This window comes from Bombus terrestris, chromosome 4, assembly GCF_910591885.1.
Source record: "Bombus terrestris chromosome 4, iyBomTerr1.2, whole genome shotgun sequence".
In the NCBI taxonomy this organism is placed as follows: domain Eukaryota; kingdom Metazoa; phylum Arthropoda; class Insecta; order Hymenoptera; family Apidae; genus Bombus; species Bombus terrestris.
Window position 1 is genome coordinate 9,724,465 of NC_063272.1, and position 22,859 is coordinate 9,747,323.

Consider the following 22,859-nt stretch of genomic DNA (forward strand, 5'->3'; position numbering starts at 1 on the left):
TAGATTTAAATCCGCGATACGAACCACGTACAAATCACTGCGTATTGCACAATGTGCTGCGGTCAAAACATGCCTAGCCGATATTAGGGTACTTCCGCACAACCATTGTGTTACCCAGTGTGGGTTTGAGCAGTTACGGAAACCTACTGCAGCGATCCATGGCCAGGCACCTAAAATGCAATAGACATAGTTGTGAACATACATCATTTTTTCTCGCGTAATGAGTTAAAAACTATTGTTATCGATAACTACATACGTACAAATACGATACATAAATACAATTATGGAAATTGAACTTAAATAGAAATTTCTTTGATTAAATACAATTAAGTATCATAACTCATTTATTACGTTAATCCTTAAGAATATAACAAAAACTTTACTTTCAATATTTTCGATATCTTTACACATTATTCTATGCAATTTGTGTATTTCTACACTTTTAAATTTACTATAAATGTACAGTCTCATTATAACATTATAACTCATCACAATGGCTTTGTCTAAATTACGTTTGTAGAATACGTCTTACATTTGTCAACAGAGGGCCATCGATGTCAACATAGGGCTCCCGATGTTAATTGCTTTCTCACTAGTGGTCACATTAACTGTTTGTTTCAATAAATATAACTTCTAACACAAGTTTTCCTATTCCAGTGTCTAAGGTATATAGGTCTGCTAGGTAAGCCTTACTGAAGAGTCCAACTAGCAGATCTCGGACGAAACACTGCTGCTCCTCTCTACTCCTTTCCCTTTATTTATCCATTGTAAATCAAGGCTGGAGTATGTCGCGATGGAGAATGAATTGAAGAATGAGAGCTGTAATGAACAGGTGTTGGAACTTGTAAATATACTTGTTATGTTCTTGCAGCATCTCATCTTCTCTTTACATTATCAAGTCCCATAGGCGGTTCTGGAGAGAGAGCGCCAAAGACTTTGATTTGTGCCAAATTTTTAGGTGGTTTGTGCCAAATTTAACAGTCGCGAGCTTCCTCTAGGATAAAATCCTTAGGTATTAAGTGGGATATGCCGCTCTATTGGGAAACATCGCCGGGAGGATGTAGGAGAACCGTCCGGGCCTTGGATACAGCGGCGCAAGAGGGGGGCCTTCGTTTCCCAATGTTCCTACCATGTATATACAAATTCCTCCCTCTTCCTGTCTTCCATTGTGTCTAAGGCATGAGCCTGCTAGGTAAACCTTACTGATGAGTCCACTAGCAGGCTCTGGACGAAACACACTTTTTTTTTCTTTTTCTCCATCTTCTTTCATATATTCGTGATAATTGTAGCTGCTGCATGTAGATGTCGTCGTGCTTCTTGCTGGGGTATTGCTGTATTTTCTTCTTATTTAGATGTCATGGAAGAAAAGTCGGACGTCGGATAAATACGGACGCCGGGGATTTGAACCCGGGTCCCGAACGTTTGTACCCCAAGGCGCTAACCACTGCGCTGCCGTCGTCCGACACTAGTTCGCGTCGAGTGGTGGTGTCTAGTGCAGCCACAGAAATGACTACAATGTATGATGTATAATATAATGAATTCAAATTGTCCAAAAAATATTACAAGTTTATAAAGATTTTTCTGTAAAATGTTTTAAAAAGAAGCTGATGCTATTATATAGCATTTTCAAGCATTTGCGAACATTGATGTAATTATTAGGTCTTAGTTAAAGTCAAATTACGCAAAAGACGGAACATAGAAATATTTAACACTGAAGCTTTCGAACTAAATTGAAATTCTAAGTCTTTTTAATTTTCATGCAGAAATTTATTCTTTTTCTGAATTAAAATTCTAACTGAAATACTAAATAAATGTTAAAAATTTTGATTTTAATGAAAATATCACAATTCAATCAAATAAAATTTCAATCACAATATAAAATGTATAAAATTTAAATTAAATTGTAATGTCGACCGTGTAATTTTCATACTGGTAAAAGGATATATATATCGGGTTGGCGTGAAGATTACGGTTAGGATTAGGGGCGTGAAACGATTCCTCATTTGGATTAGACGTTGTTGTTATGTAATAGAGAAGATATTTACTAGTTCAAATATGATTATTAGTACAAGTGTAGATATTGCAGAATTGACAAGTAACCGCGGTGTTTAGACACAACGACTCACGTTTACGGCTGTGTATTAATTTATTTATTTATTTATTCCAAATATATTTAACGAGTTGCGACAGCAATTTCTCGCTCTCGTTATTTCACATTATCTATCCTCGACCAATCCTCCACAAGTTTATATGAGCAATATTGAAGCGTTCAAGGGGATACAAAGGTAATGTATATATGTATTCTCATGCAACAAAATACAAACAGATTTAATAGTATAAGGTTTTTTATTTGTCATAATAGTTTGGGAATTTATGTCCGTAAGTATCTGTAATGTGTAAGTATACCTTTGGCTGAATGGAAACTTCTCTTATATCTAGCTAAACATGCAGAAATAATGAATTTAATTGGGAAGTGATAAAAGAATAAGTAAAGTTCCGAGGATGCACGTGATTGCATGAATAGACAGGATGCTTTTAACGAATAAAACATAGTTTTAGGACACGCGAAACTGATTTTGTATTTCATGGACTTTCTGTGTCCGAACCTCTCGAAGCTCTCTATCTTATGCAATGTTTCAAAGCAGTACGAAATTTTGTATGTACATACAAGAAGTATACGTTCTAAGTGGAATATACAATCATAGTCTTGATACATCAGAAACAAAATTTATAGGAGCTTTCTGAAAGTTGATTTATTATTACCATCAAACAAAGAGAAGCATGAAAAATTAATGTCATTTAAAAGTCATATTTTGCGCATTCTAACACTATAATTCGTGATATAAAAGAAAAAATTATAAATTTGAGCTACCTCTATAGCTATAGTAGTGTAGTCCAACTAGCTACAGTAGTATAGTCCAACTTTTTCTTTTTTGTACGCGGAAAATGATATAAACCTTAATAATTGTATTATTTCAACGCTGGGAGAATAAAGCTGTCGAGATAGGACGTGACCCTAGTGTAAACGCCAGGATATCCAGGTAAACCGCAGAGATAACCAAAAGACACAATACCTATTTCATAAAAGGTGAAGTTTTGTGGTATCATCAGTGGTCCTCCGCTGTCACCCTGGAACGATTGTTACATTTTTAATTTTAATGCTTAAAGTTGAAATATTTCACTCGAGTTATATTGAAATCATACTTTCATACAGTAATAATCTATCATTACTTTATTGAAGTATTTATTATTATATTTATTATTGAAATATTTATTATTGAAATATTTCAGTTTATGATGTACGCATTATATGTATTCTGAGTAAAACTAATACTGGAAGGAAATGAGATTACATATCGTAATGTTGTGTGAGAAGTGGGCAAAAATATTAAATTGTGTTTATCTATTATTTTTAATGTTTAAGACGTCGACTTGATGTTGATTCGAATTGACGTGTCTTCAGACATCGTATAATTTATATTAAATCTGTAATTTAATTACCGTACAAGCATCCTTTCCACCCTCAGCGTATCCGGCGCATATTACTTTATCAGAAACGCCGGGATAAGCCTGTTGACATTCGGCTGTGCTAAGTACTGGCACTTGTACTTCCATTAATACATCACTATATGGTCCGTCTACGAAGAAAATGAGAAAGACATTTAAGACTAGGACTGTTCAGTTTTATTATAAAATTAGTATCGCTTACCAAATTCTAATCTTCCCCATCCAGCAACAAAGGCATTATAGCCCACGAAGTTGTTATTCCGAAGGGACTCCTCTATGGGAAGACAAATGGGACGTATGTAGTCTGAAAAATGAGGAAATAAATGATAACGAAGGAAACGGTTGACGAAAAGTATGAGAAAGAATTTTACATGTTTTATGATAAAAAATTGAAAGAAATGATAGTTTAGTAATACTCCATAGCATGAATATTGGAAACTCAGCAATATTTTACGACTTACCCGAAAATGGTACATCTCTCTCCAATTTAAGAATAGCGATATCGTGGGAGTATTGTCCGGAAATATAATTAGGATGAATTAGTTTAGATTCGAATCCCATTTGAATAGGATGCGCTCCATCGTCATCTCGTTTTAGATTTAAATCCGCGATACGAACCACGTACAAATCATTGTGTATTGCACAATGTGCTGCGGTCAAAACATGCCTAGCCGATATCAGCGAACCACCGCAATGCCATTCCGGACCCGCCTCTGGGTTTGTGTAGTTGCGAAAACCTAATGCAACCATCCATGGCCAAGCTCCTAAAACGCAATAGTTATAGTTGCGAACATACACAATTTTTCTCGCGTAAAAACTATTATTATCTATTCGATATTCGATCATGTAGAAGACGATAGGTACATACGTAAAATGCTCTCAAATAGAGATTTGATAAAGAGAGAAATTAAATTTTAACTTTACTGGAATAAAAATTATTATGTAATTCTACATAACTTCTACTTGAACTATGCTGAACTATTAATTTCAAATATGTAATTTCTTCTTGAACACTTTTTGATCGCCATCCACATCTGTTACCTTTATATTGATTTTTAATTTCAAGTAGAAAGATAGCTTTCCTAACGTGAAGTAAAAGAAAGAAATAATTCAAATTAATAAGTAATTTATTGAACTTATTATTTATTGTAATTGAGACGTATTTTGATATGCTGTTTAGTGCCTTTAAAGTTCAGGCTTCGCAGTAAATCGCTTATTATTAATCGGAAAGAAAGAGATGAAACGTACCAAGTTTAGCTGGTTTACCACCAACAATCCTATTGTGCGTAACGTTGCTGAAACCACAATGTGGTGGACGCAAGGGCCCATACGAGGTTGCTATAAAACATTTATAGATTAAATTATTATATTTAAGGAATTGACAGTAGAATGACGAATTAATTCGTCTTCTCTGGTTAACGAATTGATTAAAACTTTTCATAATAATGTTTTATGATACATTACTCCTGATACTTCGTTCACATCGTATACCGTCCGATTACACGCTTCTCCTATCATTAACAATATAGTTACACTGCAGATACTTTATTCATCTTCATAACGTAGATATTTATTTTTATACTATAACATATAGTTATTAGCACGACGACAACACGAAAATAGAAAATATGAAGTCCGGAAGTATGAAACATGTGTCTGGAATATCCCTATATTATAATTAACTTTATCATCCATTAAATAAATAAATAAATAAAGAGCTTGGAAATTTATAAAAATGTGAAGTCCCCGGTAACGTTCTCTTGTCTCGTTCCTTCTAGGTGCCCAATAAATCCTGAGACCTCGAAGTAACGTAATCATAAACGTTCCTGCTACGATCAAACGCTTATGTTATTTTACATCAAATATTGTTATCATCGATTGATTCTTCAAAAAATACAGCGAAGGATACGTATTTGCCTCTGGGTAAATTTCGTTGTGTACTTTCCCGCGCAAGATATGGATTACTTTTCTGATTCTCGATCGACTCGAACTTAGCAATTGGTGTGCGATACCCGGAAAGACGAATATACGTAGATAATTGTAGGTACGTATTGTTTGCTATACGATGATAATTGGATCCTTGATAGAAAAATATCATCTTAAAATCAACATGATTTCATGGGACCATACTGGAATCTGATGTACATGGAAAAAAACAACTTAAAGTGCAAACCTTCAGCAGACACCTCGTGAACTAATGCATGCAGGAGGGCAATTAACGCCAAACATAGATACAGCATCTTGAAGCCCGACATTGTCCTAAAATAAAAAAGTGACGAATTGAAAGGACACGGAACTGATAGCAATGAAAGAAGCTTAGTTCGCATGATATGTTGAATTTACATCAGAAACGAAGCACGATCGCGCATAGGATGGTTCAGTGATTTATAACAAAACTCTCTCTATCAATTCGAATCTTATTATATACAGGTTCCTACTTACCTTTCCATTCTTGAAAAATAAAGATATACTTTTACCAACGTCCAACTAAGCACCTATTTATACCATAACCATGTCACTTCATTTGCAATTATCACTTACAATTGTCCATTATATGGTATATTTTATCGCACATTATCAATAGCTGTACTACTAAAACTCACAAAACGGAAATAACGTGGCAACAGAAATAAAAACTTTTGTACGTAACACATCACATAAAAGTTACGATAAAAGCTGCTCGTGTGGCACGTGCAACTTCAACTGATTTTAAAAGTGATTGATTTGTTGGCACGGAATTAATGAAAACCAATCAACAACGAATAGTACGAGGCACCCCCCTGTATTTTCCCACGAATATTTCGATGGAATTCCCTATGTTTTCACATTCGCAGAATCCAGCAAATATCTTACGGTTCCACTAATCAAAATATTCTAAGTTATGATTTACGATCATCAGATTTTTTACGTCAGAGAGAAAGCCTGTATCCCATAATACATATATTAGTTTTTAGAAAGCTGGGGACATACAAATTATTAAAAACGTAAACGAGTGTTTCGTTGCCATTGTAACCCTTATATTCCTTTATAATCGTAATAAATCTTCAATATATTCTCTGATATATCGTGCATAGTATTCTTTCTGCTTTACTTTCGGTATAGATATGATTAGTATACGCGTTCAAACACTCACGATTTGTGAGCAGATTGACGGAGGAAAGAAGTATAGACCAGACAGTTGATTACAAACTGGACTTTGCGGTTTTATTGAATGCGTGACTATTAAAGAACTGTTTCTTCTAGATATAATACAAAATCTTTGCAAAAATTGATTTATTATTACCATCAAAAAAAGGACCTGTAGCGTGCCTAAAAAATTAGTGTCGTTTCAAAGGTATATTTCGTGCATTTTAAGGCTATAACACGTAACGTACAAACCAATATAAATTTGAGCTGCCTCTAATCACCACAATAATAAATTCCAACTTTACTTTTCGTACGCCAAAAATGATATTTATGCACTAATAATAATTATATTATTTCAACGCTGGGAGGATAAAGCTATCGAGGTAGGACGTGACCCTAGTGTAAACACCAGGATATCTAGGTAAAGCGCACTCATGACCATAAGACACAACACCTATTTCATAAAAGGTGAAGTTTTGTGGTATCATCAGTGGTCCTCCGCTGTCACCCTGGAACGATTGTTACATTTTTAATTTTAATGCTTAAAGCTTTTAATCAAAGTTGAAATATTTCAATCGAGTTATATTGAAATTATACTTACATACAGTAATAATCTATCATTACTTTATATATTGAAATATTTCAGTTTATAATGTACGCATTATATGTATTTTGAGTAAAACTAAGATTAGAAGGAAATGAGATTAAATACCGTAATGTTGTGTGAGAAATGGGCAAAAATATTAAATTGTGTTTATCTATCATTTTTAATGTTTAAGACGTCGATTTGATGTTGATTCGAATTGACGTGTCTTCAGACACCGTATAATTTATATTAAATCTGTAATTTAATTACTTGACAAGAATCCTTTCCACCCTCAGTGTATCCGGCGCATATTACTGTATCAGAAGCGTCGCTATAAGCCTTTTGGCATACGGCGTTGCTAACCACTGGTACTTGTACTTCCATTAATACATCACTTCGTGGTCCGTCTGCGAAGAAAATGAGAAAGACATTTAAAACTGAAACTGTTTAATTTTATTATAAAATTAGTATCGCTTACTATATTTTAATCTTCCCCATCCAGCAACGAAGGGGTTGTAGCCCATGAAGTTGTTATTTCGAAGGGACTCCTCTATGGGGAGACAAATGGGACGTATGTAGTCTGAAAAATGAGGAAATAAATGATAGCGAAGGAAACGGTTGACGAAAAGTATGAGAAAGAATTTTACATGTTTTATGCTAAAAAAATTGAAAGAAATGATAGTTTAGTAATACTCCATAGCATGAATATTAGAAACTCAGCAATATTTGACGACTTACCCGAAAATGGTACATCTCTCTCCAATTTAAGAATAGCTATATCATCATGGTGTTCCAGGAAAGTATAATTCGGATGAATTAGTTTGGATTCGAGTCCCATTTGAATAGGATGCGCTCCGTCGTCATCTCGTTTTAGATTTAAATCCGCGATACGAACCACGTACAATGAACGGTGTATTGCACAATGTGCTGCTGTTAGAACATGCCTAGCTGATATCAGGGAACCTCCGCACTTCCAGTCTGGATCATTCTTTGGGCGTCTAGAAGTACGAAAACCTAATGCAACCATCCATGGCCAAGCACCTAAAACGCAATAGTTATATGTGTGAACATACATACTTTTTCTCGCGTGATGAGTTAGAAACTATTGTTATCCATTGGACATTCGATCATGCAGAATACGATAACTACATACGTACAAATACTCTCAAATAGAAATTTGATTAAGAGAGAAATTAAATTTTGACTTCATTGGAATAAAAATTATTATGTAATTCTACATAACTTCTACTTGAACTATACTGAACTATAAAGTTCAAATATGTAATTTCATCCTGAATACTTTTTGATCGCTATCCACATTCATTACTCATATGTTGATTTTTAATTTCAAGTAGAAAGATAGCCTTTCTAACGTGAAGTAAAAGAAAGAAATAATTCAAATTAATAAGTAATTTATTGAACTTATTATTTATTGTAATTGAGACGTATTTCGATATGCTGTTTAGTGCCTTTAAAGTTCAGGCTTCGCAGTAAATCGCTTATTATTAATCGGAAAGAAAGAGATGAAACGTACCAAGTTTAGCTGGTTTACCACCAACCACCCTGGCATGCGTAATGTTGCTAAAACCACAGTGTGGTGGACGCAAGGGCCCATACGAGGTTGCTATAAAAAATTTATAGATTAAATTATTATTTTTAGGGAATTGACAGTAGTATGACGAATTAATTCGTCTTCTCTGGTCAACGAATTGATTAAAACTTTTCATAATAATGTTTTATGATACATTACTCCTGATACTTCGTTCACATCGTATACCGTCCGATTACACGCTTCTCCTATCATTAACAATATAGTTACACTGCAGATACTTTATTCATCTTCATAACGTAGATATTTATTTTTATACTATAACATATAGTTATTAGCACGACGACAACACGAAAATAGAAAATATGAAGTCCGAAAGTATGAAGTATGTGTCTGGAATATTCTTATATTATAATTAACTTCGTCAGCCATTAAATAAAAAGCTTGGGAGTTTATACAAATGTGAAGTCTTAGTTAATGTTCTCTTGTCTCGTTCCTTCAGATGCACAGTAAATCCTGACACCTCGAAATAACGTAATCACAAATGTTCTTGCTACGATCGAACGCTTATATTACTTTACATCAAATATTGTTATCATCGATTGGTTCTTCAGAAAATACATCGGAGGATACGTATTTGCCTCTGGGTAAATTTCGTTGTGTACTTTCCCGCGCAAGATATGGATTACTTTTCTGATTCTCGATCGACTCGGACTTAGCAATTGGTGTGCGATACCCGGAAAGACGAATATACGTAGATAATTGTAGGTACGTATTGTTTGCTACACGATTATAATTCGATCCTCGATAGAAAAATATCATCGTAAAGTCGACATGATTTCATGGGACCATACTGGAATCTGATGTACATGGAAAAAGACAACTTAAAGTGCAAACCTTCAACAGACGCCTCGTGAACTAATGCATGTAGGAGGACAATTAACGCCAAACATAGATACAGCATCTTGAAGCCCGACATTGTCCTAAAATAAAACAGTGACGAATTGAAAGGACGCGGAACTGATAGCAATAAAAGAAGCTTAGTTCGCATGATATGTCGAATTTACATCAGAAACGAAGCACGATCGCGCATAGGATGGTTCAGTGATTTATAACAAAACTCTCTCTATTAATTCGAATCTTATTATATACAGGTTCCTACTTACCTGTCCATTCTTGAAAAATAAAGATACACTTTTACCAACGTCCATCTAAGCACCTATTTATACCATCACCTTGTCACTTCACTTGCAATTATTACTTATGATTATCAATTATATAGCATATTTTATCGCGCATTATCAATAGCTGTACTACTAAAATTCACAAAATAGAAATAACGTGGTACACAACAGAAATAAAAACTTTTGTACGTAATACACATAAAAGTTACTTCTACGATAAAAGCTGCTCGTGTTGCACGTACAACTTTAATTGATCTTAAAAGTGATTGATTTGTTGGCACGGAATTATCAAAAACCAATGAACAACGAATAGTACATGGTACCTCTCCTGTATTTTCCCACGAATATTTTAAGTACCCCCGTTGACACGCTCACGGAATCTTTGTAAAGCTATCTCGTCGTGTTACAAATTAAAAGAATGAGTACCTGCTACTATAATTCTGATGAAAGAAAAAAGACGATGATGTTACGATTATATCATTTATTTACAACTGATTTATTTACATACGAATTTTGATATTGGTGGTGCACTATTATAATAAGTAAGTTTGATCTGTAAGTTGAATTTTGTAAAATATCCTGCTTATAGAATAAATTATGTTAGAATCTAATTTCTAGAATAATACTGACCATACTGATTATACTGTTATGATTTGGATTAAAACAATAAATAATTCACACATGTATAGTATTCTTCCACTTTTACGTGTAATAATTTACGGTATTGTTATAAGTAGAAAGACAATTAATGTCGTTCGAGGCAATTTTCGAATCATTCATATTATGTTTAATACATACAGTTATTATATAAGACATAGTATCGCAAAAATTGGAAGAATAAAAGATTCGTACAGGAAGTACATTTTATGGAAGATCTAATAAATCTGTGTGTACACCTAAAATACGAATTAATGATGACTGATTGTTCATAAGTTTATATACGTTATTTAAAGTCATTCAAAGATATCAATTTTGCTTCCTTTTTTATCACAGGAATAGTTTCTCATTTATATGTGTTCAAAAATACATACAACCGCGCAATAAATGAAGTATATGTCACCTACAATGAAAAAGAGTTTTCCTATACTTAATATTTCCTTTATATGCATGTGAAAGTCTATTCTTCGCGTAGCATGAAATTACGAATAAATCTGGAAAATTGTTTAATCTGAAAAGAGAAATAAATTATTAACATGATTTATTAATACGTATGATTTTGTTTTGTCTTGCAGAAAAAGAAAGCACCCCTCTCTTTTAATGTGAAATAGAAAGCAAAAACTTGAAAACAAATTTTTTGGAAATTTACTTGCAAGTATCATTTTCAATATCGTGATTTTCATCCCAATGGTACTGTGCTTCCAAATCTTCCAGTATTCTTCTAAAAACAAAAAGTCGAACCTGGTTATTATTGACATTGGCATTATAAGGAAGAAAAGTGTTAGGAAGCAACTCCTTTTTATTACGGATTTCTTTGTAAACATATAAATGAGAAATGTAGCTTTCGTTTTTTACTAAAGAATTTATTCTTATTGTGCTTTGATAGTTATTACATTGCAACTTTTCACGTACTATTCATATTTAGTAATTTCCTAATACTAACTAGTTTAAAATTACATATGTCCTTGCACGGATTTAAAAATATGTACGATACAATTAACACTTAGTCAACCGCGCGCACCACAGCGAGCTATACGTCTCTCACTGCAATGGATAAGTCACTTATACGCTGTCTACCGCGCATTTTTCCAAGTATCAAGAACTAATATTCATTATTTAAAAAACAAAGAAATCTAAAAATTATTTAAGTCAATTATATTTTGCGATAATGATTTTGTTTAACGATTTCACATATTGTTTATACAAAACATCAAATTAAAAGTATATATTAAAAGTATTAAAAAATATAGGTAAAATTAAAAGCATTAAAAATGACTAAAAATAAATAAAACGATTTGAACATGAAATTAAAAATTCATAATGCATTTTAATATTTTTTGTACAGTGTGATATCGTTCAATTATAACTTCATTTAGTCATAACTGATAGTGTAACTTTTCAATTTAACACCACTAAACTGGTGTATTTTATGATATACTGTACCTTATAAAAGCAGAAAAGTGACCCAATTAATTCGGAAGAATACAAGGTAAACAATAACTAATAATAAAAAAAAAAAAAAAAAGAAAACGCATTGCTGAAGTCAAAAAGGGAGATCTCCCCGTTAGGTCACGCAGCGATGTACTTCACAGAGGGGAGAGATCTCCCTATTCGGTTGACTAAGTGTTAAAATTAATTCTAAAATAATAATTGTTTAAAAAGATTAAAATTCTAATTAAACGTTTTGCTATATTTCAAAGTTTGAAACAATATAACTTTATTTATAAAAAATGAAATTATGTTTATGTATTCTTCATCACGATGCTATTTCTTATTACTGTGTCGTCATTTTTTTGAATTCATTTTGTTATCTCTATGCAATATGAAAATTCATATATTGCTTGATATTTTTTACATATTACCCATCCACCGGATAATATCTCCTGAAAAATCAAAATATCAATATTGTATAATTAAAATGTTTCTTAAACTTCAATTTCTGGCAAACCCGAAATCAAATACATTTCTTATAGTTATTTATCAAAAAATTCCAAATTAGTAACTTAACTTTTTCTTCAAATCACGAATAACATATACTTTGATTTACCTGTAACTTTTTGCTCCTACTTGCCGTTTCCTCATATAGAACATTATTATTGCTCCTATAATTACTACCAGTGTCATAGATATTGTAGTGGCTACAACTGAATTAATAGAAGATGGTAAATAACTGTGCATAACAATGACGCATAATGTTTACTTACATATCAGTCGATACGCGATCACTGTGATATCCTGTTGATGTTTCTTAAGGCACTTGGTTAGATGTGATATAGTACCATTCCCTATGGGACATTGTAGATCGAGTATTTTACAAAATAGCGGAAATAAATCTAGATTATTAAAAGGTTCGAGTTTGCACTTAGGCATAAATGCAGGACCATTTGCGAAGAAGAAAGGATGCATTTCTATAGCCTCATTATCGTAGCCATGAAGACCAAATTCTGAATCACTGGTTACTAAACATAAATACCCCATAAAATTTAATATATATCTTTAATTTTTAATATATACTTTAATTAGTAATTCTGTGTTATGAATTATATTCTACCTGTAATATTGAACTTTTTTTTATAATATTCTATGTTATCAAGGAGATTTTGAAATGCATATCCAATTTCAGCAATGACAAAGATAGGACCAACACGCGTATTATTTCCATAGTGATATTTTTTTGGAATTTCATTCCTTTTGAAAACTCTAAACGTCTTCGATTTCAATGCTGCTTGCTTTAATTTCTGATAAATTATTTCTTCTTTGCCTAAAAAATTTACTTATTTATTTTTTTAATCTCTTATTAATAATTTAAACAAACTTAATAGTTCATATGATGAATCAACATACCAGGATTAGGGAAAATGTGTAATCCTGGTGAAGTACCCACAAATTTGTAATCAGTGCTGTTAATATACTTTGTTAGATCTATTATCCTGTCTAACTTAACAGTTGCCATTCCATGATCACTCAAATGAACAACATTAAGATCATGTAAACCATGGTATTCTATCTTATTGTGAAGATATCTAGTTATATTATCTAACTTCCTAAGAATATCATCAAATTGAGGTCCTTTTATTCCAATCACATGACCATGATAATCTGGCTCTTCAATGTATAATATTCCAAAATTTATTGGATGTATAGGATGTACAAACCATGATATCAAGGTATCAATTCTTTCTTCCCAAGGTACAGTCTCATTAAAATTCTGATAGAATTAAAAATTAATTATTCATATTCTAATAATTATATATTTTCAATAGAGTATAGTCAAAGATATATACCTGAGCAAACGTAGGGGAGATTCCTTGATATTCATAAATGCCACCAGGCCACATCATTGTACCACTTCTTCTTTGTGCACCAGCCTTTTGGTTAACAGTCTAAACAAACATACAAAGTAGTTCTATAAAATATGTATAAAATACAATAAATATGACTAGTACGATGACCAAAATAATGTATGTATTTATGTGTCATACTTGTCACATACCCAAATAGGAAGAATTCTATTATCATAATGATACAAATTATATGAATATTTTGTTGTATTTCCTGAAGCAGGATCATAAAATTCATTATCCACAACTCCATGTGTTTCTGCATACAATCCTGTGGCCATTGTATGATGATTAGGAAATGTTTTTGTGACAAAAATATTCATCATGTAATCCGCATATGTGCCTTCATGTTTCAGTTTATTCATAAATGGTGTTCTGTCAAAATAGTCATACCTATGAAACAAAAAAAATTATTCAATTAAACCAATCGTTTACATACAAGTAAAAATTAAAGAGTAATAACATCTAAAATACCTGAATGCATCATATGATATTACTAACAACTTTGGATGTTGCGATATCAATAATCCATGCTTCACACTAAGTAACATAACAAGTAACGAAGTAAATATGGTTACAGAATTCATAGTGAACGTGTATAAATCGTTCTTTAACAAGAAGAATCGTTATCGTGCTTAGCTAATGATAATTATTCTATCTCCTTCATGCTTTTAAAAGCATTTCAGTAATGAATCTTCTTCGACCTGGATTGAAAGTTAAAAATATCCAGTTATTGATAACTGCCACAGTAAGTATATATATTTTTTTAATAAAAAAGATCTTATTTCTGAATCAATCTATCCGATCGTACACATAGACATAATTTCGCGATTTGATAGTTTCTAAAAAATTCCATCGAATGATACCAATTGAAAATGACCAGATGGTTGTTTCACATGATAAAAAAAATATTAGAAACATTAGTTAATTCCTATTCACGGACACCGTTTGCCAAATACTAAACGCTCCCTCATTTCTCATGAACTATAAAACTATATATAAAGTAATGACACAACCCTTTCTACTCTATACTAATCATACCACTATCTTTTTGCGCCGACGAACTTGTTAAACGAACATATACTTTAAATACGAATACTAAAGCGAACTCAACGAAATCTTAAATATTCTTTTACTATCTACACGTAGATAAACGTACAGCGAATACGTTTTAAAATGATAGCAGATTTTTTGGCTCTTACATAGTTAGAAAATAATTGAGTTAGTTTCTGTACGAAATCCTTTCTCGTTTTTGGAATGTTGGCGAACTTGTTTTTTGGACGCAAGCGTGTTAAATAAAACTCCAGCGGACAAGAGTGTATTCAAGTATGCTATGCGACTGACAGATGCTCGAAGCCACGGTCTGCTACGATGCATTGTATTCGAAGGAGATGAATCGCGTTTGATATTATCCTTATCTTCGTATGAAATATCATTTCTTATTCCCATTATCCTTCACGTATCACGTGAAAATTAAATATCGGTATTTGAACGCCTACATCAGTTAGATGACGGCGATACGCCGTGTGTTAACAGGTCATGGGGGCCTGTTTCGGCCGCTGCATTTCCAAAGTTACAGACTCCTTATCGTACAGGTTAGAAGTGTACCTTTTATTTCAAAATAAAAATGCATCTTTTCAGGTATCTTCATCTGACATTCATCTCCAGACTATGGATGTTTATTCAACTTCATATATCTATGAATATAGCTAAAGAAATTAAACTTAAATAGAGATTTGTTTTACCTATTAAATAAGCACTTTATTTTGGATATTTAATGTAGTTTTATATATTATATGCATTCTATATATTTTTGCAACTATCAATTTCTCATAGATATATAAATATCAACAGTCTATTAATTTTGTCAAATATACCTGTTTTCATTGTTATATTATGTATATTTCTTCTTTTTTTAATGTAGTATATATTTGAATTTAAGGTTTTATCAAAGACACACCAGTATGTCCTACCAAGGAGACGAACAAGTTGAGGTACATATAATTTTGCAGTTGATCGAAGATTTTAATGATCCTGCTAATAATAAAATAATGAAGTCATTCATTATTTAAAATCAATTTTTTATAGTTTATAGATGACAAAGGAGATGTAGACCAACCTAGAGGATCAAAAACGTAAGAAATTGTATTGAGCTTAGGGCAATGTTTCATTTTTGTTGTATTAATTACATGCTTCATTGTTATGCTTCCTGGATAGCCTGTTATCGTTTCTCTCCTTAAACCGGTTCAAGGTAAATGGATTAGTCTATTAGAGTTTTTTTATATTTTATTGAGCATAGTAAGTCTATTTATTAATGTGATTATTAATTCTAATTACACTGTTCAATGACTCTATTTAACTATTACTTTCTTATTATCAAGAAAATGTTTCCAATGTTTATAATATATTTGTAGAAAAAACATGGGGTTCCTGTAACATTGGAATTATTGGAAGATGGAGCATGGTCAAAGGGTACTAATAAATATGCCAGATTAAACTCTAGGAATGATGCTTCTACAAGGTACAATGCCTATCTGAATCACTAAAACAGTACACTACAAAACAGTAACTAACTGCAATAAAATATTTTATTAGTTCTGGTCTAGATACTCCACTTCAAATTCTTGATGCAAGAACATTAATGAAGCAACAAACATGCGTTTCTTCCACTCCTGGCTCATCATTAGATTTGGAATGGGAACATGAAGGTAAAGGAATGTTTTTAATTATGAACATCTAAAGTTATACACATTATATATTTACAAGATATAAAAGGAAAAAAAATTATTGTATGTTTAGGAATGCCTCTGCCAGTTATAGACAATGAAAAAGTTGAGAGTACAGATGGTTCTATAACTCAAACATCAATAAATAATAGCCAACCCTCTAGCTTGACAGCATCTCCTTGGTCTAGGGTGTCGACACCAAATAGTTTAGAATGGGATCCGGTAGAAGCCGATATGGTATGTGTTGATTTAGAGACTGAACAGCTTTTGACTGAAATAGAAAGATTAACAGATAGAGCATTAAAGGAAACGGGAGAATGGACTAATGCTAGTTGATAAATAATGCATTTACAATTAAACAGGATTGTTTGTATTTTTGTATTACAAAAAAAGAGTACACAACGGAATTAACATATATAAAGTACTTTTAGGAAGCAAAAAAAAAGATTTTATTGTTTCAATATTTGTATTGTTGAAACAATATGAAGATATATTTATATTGTTTCAAGGTATATATACATACATGTATAAGTTAATATAATTCACATAGATTTTAAAGAAAGGTATATTATCTGCTAATACTTTTCAGCAGTTTATTACTAAAAAAAATTGCCAACTAAAAACGAGAATTTTTTATATTATGCATATATATATTTTTTACACTCGTAAAAAACTCTTTCATTTCATTTCACCTTGAGTTTAAAAAATAAAGATGAGGATATTATATATTGCATTGTGTAATTCTGCGACGTATTCGAATACTTTTATTCTGATTTCGCTCGACTTCCACGAGACAATAACTTTCTTCTTATCGATAATTTTTGTATCACATCTTTTAAAAGAACCTCATTTTTTAATATTATTTTAATACTTTATCTAATACTCATATTACTTATTTATTTCTAAACCAAAGATTTTTTCTTTCATTAGATTAGTTTGCTGTGAACGATATTGATCTCGTTTTTTTACATACACATACCGTCATACAGTGTCATATTATACTACTTTAACCGTTTGAAGCATAAAAAAGTAACACGTAAAGAAAAATTGTTTCATTTTTTAATTTTATATAAAAGATGAATTTTCTATCCAAATACCATAGCAAAAAAGGACCTATATAAATGGCCAATTGTGCTTCAAATGGTTAAACAGTACATATCATCATAGTAACAATATAAATTTTCTTATGTTTGGAAAGTTTACTTTGCATTATTTAACTTAGATAGGAAAAAAAATTTTAAGACGGAAATTAAAAATAAAATGTATCAGGTGCTATCAATGCAATATATTTTTTGCGAGTGAAATTATGATCAGTTTTTTCCGGAGGGAATTTTTTTTGTAGCTGGTTGTTGGTATAATTAGCCATATTTTATACAAGAAGGGCTATTAAATAGTCTAAATAAGTCTAGTCACAATGAAATTCTGTGAATCTCCGTAAAATCCGAAATGAGAGAAAGGGAGGGCGGGAGAGGATGAGGCGGTACCGATGTAATATTAATGTTGATACACATATTGGGTGTACAAAAACATGTTTCTACTGAAGTTAAATTATTATGAGATGATTAGGTTACAAGTATAGATAGAGTGTCGATTATCGATGGTTAAATGGTTTTCAAACCGAGGTAGGCTGCCTTACAATAAACAGAAAACGTATAAAAATTCGCTAATATGCTCGTAAACTTTGATTGTATTACGTCTGCGACTTTGTTGCGTTTACAATTGCGTAATTTGTAAGATCATAAGTTTGCTGATAATTTGCATCATGAGCGAATCAAAATATATGCAGCAAGCGTATAGATAATAATAACGTTAACGATAATGAAAATGTTAAATGATAAAGATGCAGTATGTTAATGATTCAGTGCCATGGCTGTTTATGCACTCCAGAGGTTTTATCTCTCGTCATAATTTATCTTAAATTCCAAAAATTGAAATTAAATTTTGGTGATACATATTATATATGTATATATAAATAAAAAGAAGTAAAGTTTGTAAAGGTTTATATTAAATTGCATGATAAACGCACAGAAATATTAGTTGAGCATAATATATGTGGCTTAACATTAATACCTATGTTAATCTTAAACACAAAATGTGTCCACTATGCTAATATACAAACTGATGCGTATTGATTAGTATGGAGGAAAGTGAAAAGGTGCTTTAAACGATAAAAGAGAAAGATTATAAAACGCTTGCGATCTGTTTCTATATCAATAAAAAAATGATGAATACATTATTTATATGAGAGTTAAGTAAAGTTGATACTTCGATGATTCTAATGTAAAAAATATTGGCAAAGAATATTAAATTCAAACGCAACTTGTCTTTTCTCGTTTTCGCAAATTAGTGCTGTACAAAATATGTGTCAAGAAGCTTATTATTTTTTATTATTTGTCAAATGTTTATTTAGCGAATGTGTATACAAAAGTATAATTTCCAACAATTTTAAGTGCTCCGTCATAATAGGGACCAAAAATATTTTCAGTATTAAATCTTTTCATGGCTAATACTTTGTAATGAAACGATTATTTTATGTAAGTTATGATTATATAGCGAATTTGACTTCAATCGATCGATTTTTGTATTTAATCCTAGAATTAATTGATATTTTTCGACTCCAAATATTGAATAGCGTTATATATATGTTTCACGTATAGAGGACTAATTTATAATTATATCAGTTTTGAAGTTGTAAACAAAATTTATCACTGTTGGCTTTAAGAATATATTTATCTGCGCCTAGCATTAGAGATCGAAATAATATTTATATTTCGTGCACAGCCTTTCACATTTCATTGTGGGTTTGCGATATGTAAAAATCAATACTGTACATCGTTTGCTTACGTATTCAATACAATTATTAATATTGATATAATTAAATAAAATATGTAATAAAACCGTTATAAAACACGGTATCTTGTATTAGTATCTTTATTTGTTTAAATGGAATTTCATATAGAATCATAGCATAAAATGCAATAAATTGCATAAATTTTATTTATCATCAATGACGAATCGTTTTTAAATTTAATATTGCACATGACCTTATGAGATACATTTTCATTCATGTTTCTGTTCGATATACGAATTCTTTTTAAGGGTTATCATATTATGTTTATTCAGCATATAAAAATCGGCCAACGAGTATAAAGTTGAATGTGAACATGAATTAAAAAGAAAACTATTATGTTATGATAGATGTTAAAATGAATATGTTTATATGCTTTAGTAAATAATTACTTTATTATATTTTTATGTACATGCAAGAAGAAATGACAAACAAGGTGTACTTTCTACCCGAGTACCCTCGTATTTTTAATTTCCCTTTAATTAACTATTACATATGAATATAATGAAACCATGTTTAGTATGGTCCCATGATACTTTATTTTTGTATATTTATAATGCAAAAAATTGTAGATGTTTATTATTATATTGAAGCTTAAAATAGGTCATAATATGCAGTGCTCCAAATCTTAGTGTTTAAATACATATGGGTATATTATTCATATATCTAGTACTAATATTTAATTATGCATTAGTTAAATATTATGTGAGTAATATACATATATAATTTCTGTAATATGGAATACATTTTTGGATTGAGAAAGATAGAAAGTATTGGTATTATATTTGTACTGCAATTAAATATTTTTTTTATAACTGGTGTATTTTTTTTTTGATTTTTATGTGCACAGTTTCGTGAAATACAACATAATAACTTGTTTAACTTATATTAAATTTATATTAGTTATATACATTTCTAACACATGAGTTATCTACATTTATATAACAGCAAAGAAGGAAAAAAATACATTATTATAGTTTCAGACTATAGCAATATGAAATTAAAATTTACCTCCATGAAAGATGTTAATTTTATTGTAAAGTAGATTTGACTAAAAAATGTTTGGTCATTTTTGTACAGATATGATAAGACTTTGATGAAAGTAATACATATATTTGTTTAAACTGATCTAATATATATATATATATATATATATAAAACTAAAGAGTCGTATGCAAGATATTAACTAAATATGCGCGTTAAATGCAATTTGTAACTCTTTTATTAGTGAGAATAGAGTTATTTTTAAATCAAAGTTTGTAAGTATATATTGTATATCAAAAAGACATAAAGACATCTAAAAGACGATTAAATACTAGTAATACTAACGCAATTTATAATTCTTATCATTTTTATGCTCATCAAAACAATAAATTCCGTAGTGAACAACTTTTTTGTAAGAGTAAGACAAAGAGACAGATGTGTACTAAAGTAAATATATCAGTGCAATTTCTGTCATATATTATTTCCATGAAGTTCTGATTATTTCTAGCGTGTATAAATTTGACATCCTTTTCTAATTTTAAAAATGTTTCATAAAATGTGTATAAAATTTACTTTGTTTTGTTAACATACTTACAATTACAACGTTTTGTTACATTTAGAATAATTTAAACGAGAAATAGCCGTCGCAAAACAAGTAGAATTATCGCTGACACCAAGGAAGCGATCAGGATGCTCCAAAATAAATCGTTCGAAGATGACATTGTTTCCACCTGTTGATTTACTATGACATCCGATTGCTGTCGATCTTGATTCTCATTAGTAATCGGCTCGATGCTACGTTGTCTCAATTGATTTTCTGAAACGCTATCTGAATTGACTAAAAGAGATGTGTCTGATGTTGGTGAGTCATCAGCCTAAAAGTACAATTTTTTAAAATACATGACACGTTATCAGAATTGATATGATAATAAATAAAAAAGTACCTTTAATGCTATTGTGTTTAACATAGTTTGTTCTTCTACTGTAATAGGTTTTTTAACTGTGTTCTTTGACAATAAATCAACAACTTTCCCACAAGTATCGCATTGCCAGTTTAGTGATCTATGGCAGAACATTTTTATAATCATTATTAATGTTTTTAATCTTATTATTAGTAATGTTTATTAACAGTATTAAAATTGCAAAATTATGTCAACTTTTTGCAAGTACTTTTTTGCAAGTTTTTGCCTTTCCTCTTTACTATAGTCTAAAGATCCGATTGTCCCATTTCCTGGTGTTGGCATAAAAGCAATTAAAGCCAATAAAGCTGTTCTGATGCTCCATGAAGGCTGCCATGTTTCCGGATGATGCCCAGAAATGCTTAAGCAAATCTTTTTATTGGTTTCAAAACGGCCATTGGGCTAAAATGACATATCAAACATACTTTTATTTCCAATGCATAAGTTAAAAATCAAGGATATTTAGTATTAAAATTGCTTACTGTTAATAATATGATATTTGGAGGTTTCATAGGATATTCTGGTGGCAATAAAATTCTGCCATGATAAATACCACCTTCAAAGTCTGTGGATGGTGGTCCTTGCACAGTAAAATGCCACTCAAAAAGATTATCTTCTAAAGGAGATGCACAATATTCTTCCGTAGCTTCGTGAAGCTCTTGGGCCTCTCTCATTAATCTTTTCACAGCTGAAATTTCATTTGTTAGATGATGTAAAAGACCAATATGACATTGCATATAAAAAATAATTAAATGCATTTAATCAGTTATAATTATTTCAAGAAAATGAAATATATTTTCACGGAATACATATTGTAGAAGGAAGTTTGGCGACACGTATAACGTGGAGCCAATTTTTCTAGATAACAAGCGTTTTGTAGAATCGTAGAAATACGTATGCAGTGTGTATTATTTATTGTTATGAATCGTGATGGTAACGATGAATAAACGAAATAAAAAAGAGTTGTTGCCCTGCCGAGAACTCACCGGGACTTTTTGCGTTGTATTTCCCTTCGAATGACATTTTCGCGAGTGTGTCGACCGAGGTTAACAACTGGAATAAAAATAGTACTTGAGCTGAGTACTATCTGTTTTGTCAAACAGCCTCGATACACCGACGTTGCCAGCTACAATACATTCTTCACATTTTTCCCCACGGTGAATTCGATCATCGGAAAATTACACGTTGCACTTCAGATAACGAAGAAATTAATTTTGACGTGGCCTAATAGGAGCGATGGGAACAGAAATGCACAAAAAATAACGTGAAAGTGGCCGCGCTTATTCCGTGCACGCGCACTTATGTCAATTTCTCTGCTTGAAGTTGTTCGTTTACGAGTACGCGCAAGAGCTGACTCCGCTAGGAATTATCTCCGGAAATTTCCAGACGCTC

At 31.4% G+C, this 22,859-nt stretch overlaps 4 protein-coding genes and 1 long non-coding RNA gene across 10 annotated transcripts; 2 read left to right on the top strand and 3 right to left on the bottom strand.

Annotated features, from left to right (window-relative positions):
• Positions 1-2,747: 2,747 nt before the first annotated feature.
• Positions 2,748-10,118, bottom strand: LOC100652036 (transmembrane protease serine 9). The gene is made up of 14 exons (XM_020862783.2): positions 9,935-10,118; positions 9,666-9,751; positions 8,754-8,843; positions 7,958-8,260; positions 7,698-7,799; positions 7,490-7,626; positions 6,987-7,142; positions 5,950-6,002; positions 5,681-5,766; positions 4,756-4,845; positions 3,969-4,271; positions 3,710-3,811; positions 3,502-3,638; positions 2,748-3,129 (listed from the first exon to the last, which is right to left on the bottom strand). Exons 1-14 carry the CDS (start codon positions 9,940-9,942, stop codon positions 2,971-2,973), a joined length of 1,812 nt encoding a protein of 603 aa, XP_020718442.1. The 5' UTR covers positions 9,943-10,118; the 3' UTR covers positions 2,748-2,970.
• On the top strand, positions 9,162-9,415 carry LOC125384952. Its single transcript, XR_007223812.1, has 2 exons — positions 9,162-9,302; positions 9,383-9,415. It is a non-coding gene; the product is annotated as an uncharacterized LOC125384952 (long non-coding RNA).
• Positions 10,119-10,418: 300 nt separating the features above from the next.
• Positions 10,419-15,288, bottom strand: LOC100651559 (bis(5'-adenosyl)-triphosphatase enpp4). 6 transcript variants are annotated; one of them, XM_048405148.1, is made up of 10 exons: positions 15,153-15,288; positions 14,425-14,654; positions 14,103-14,343; positions 13,894-13,992; positions 13,454-13,817; positions 13,161-13,370; positions 12,814-13,068; positions 12,657-12,753; positions 11,259-11,330; positions 10,419-11,120 (listed from the first exon to the last, which is right to left on the bottom strand). In XM_048405148.1, exons 2-10 carry the CDS (start codon positions 14,535-14,537, stop codon positions 11,009-11,011), a joined length of 1,563 nt encoding a protein of 520 aa, XP_048261105.1. In that variant the 5' UTR covers positions 14,538-14,654; positions 15,153-15,288; the 3' UTR covers positions 10,419-11,008. The 6 variants fall into 6 exon arrangements, with proteins under 6 accessions (XP_048261105.1, XP_048261107.1, XP_048261109.1 ...); XM_048405150.1 differs by having other exon boundaries at positions 15,110-15,213; XM_048405152.1 differs by lacking the exon at positions 15,153-15,288 and adding an exon at positions 14,992-15,131.
• A 107-nt stretch (positions 15,289-15,395) lies between these two features.
• Positions 15,396-19,977, top strand: LOC100643280. The gene is made up of 7 exons (XM_003395206.4): positions 15,396-15,545; positions 15,893-15,944; positions 16,039-16,085; positions 16,168-16,201; positions 16,365-16,471; positions 16,546-16,658; positions 16,750-19,977. Exons 1-7 carry the CDS (start codon positions 15,490-15,492, stop codon positions 17,010-17,012), a joined length of 672 nt encoding a protein of 223 aa, XP_003395254.2. The 5' UTR covers positions 15,396-15,489; the 3' UTR covers positions 17,013-19,977.
• Positions 19,978-20,929: 952 nt separating this feature from the next.
• Positions 20,930-22,805, bottom strand: LOC100651795 (ubiquitin-conjugating enzyme E2 J1). The gene is made up of 5 exons (XM_012308116.3): positions 22,454-22,805; positions 21,950-22,155; positions 21,679-21,869; positions 21,453-21,570; positions 20,930-21,383 (listed from the first exon to the last, which is right to left on the bottom strand). Exons 1-5 carry the CDS (start codon positions 22,488-22,490, stop codon positions 21,135-21,137), a joined length of 801 nt encoding a protein of 266 aa, XP_012163506.2. The 5' UTR covers positions 22,491-22,805; the 3' UTR covers positions 20,930-21,134.
• Positions 22,806-22,859: the final 54 nt, after the last annotated feature.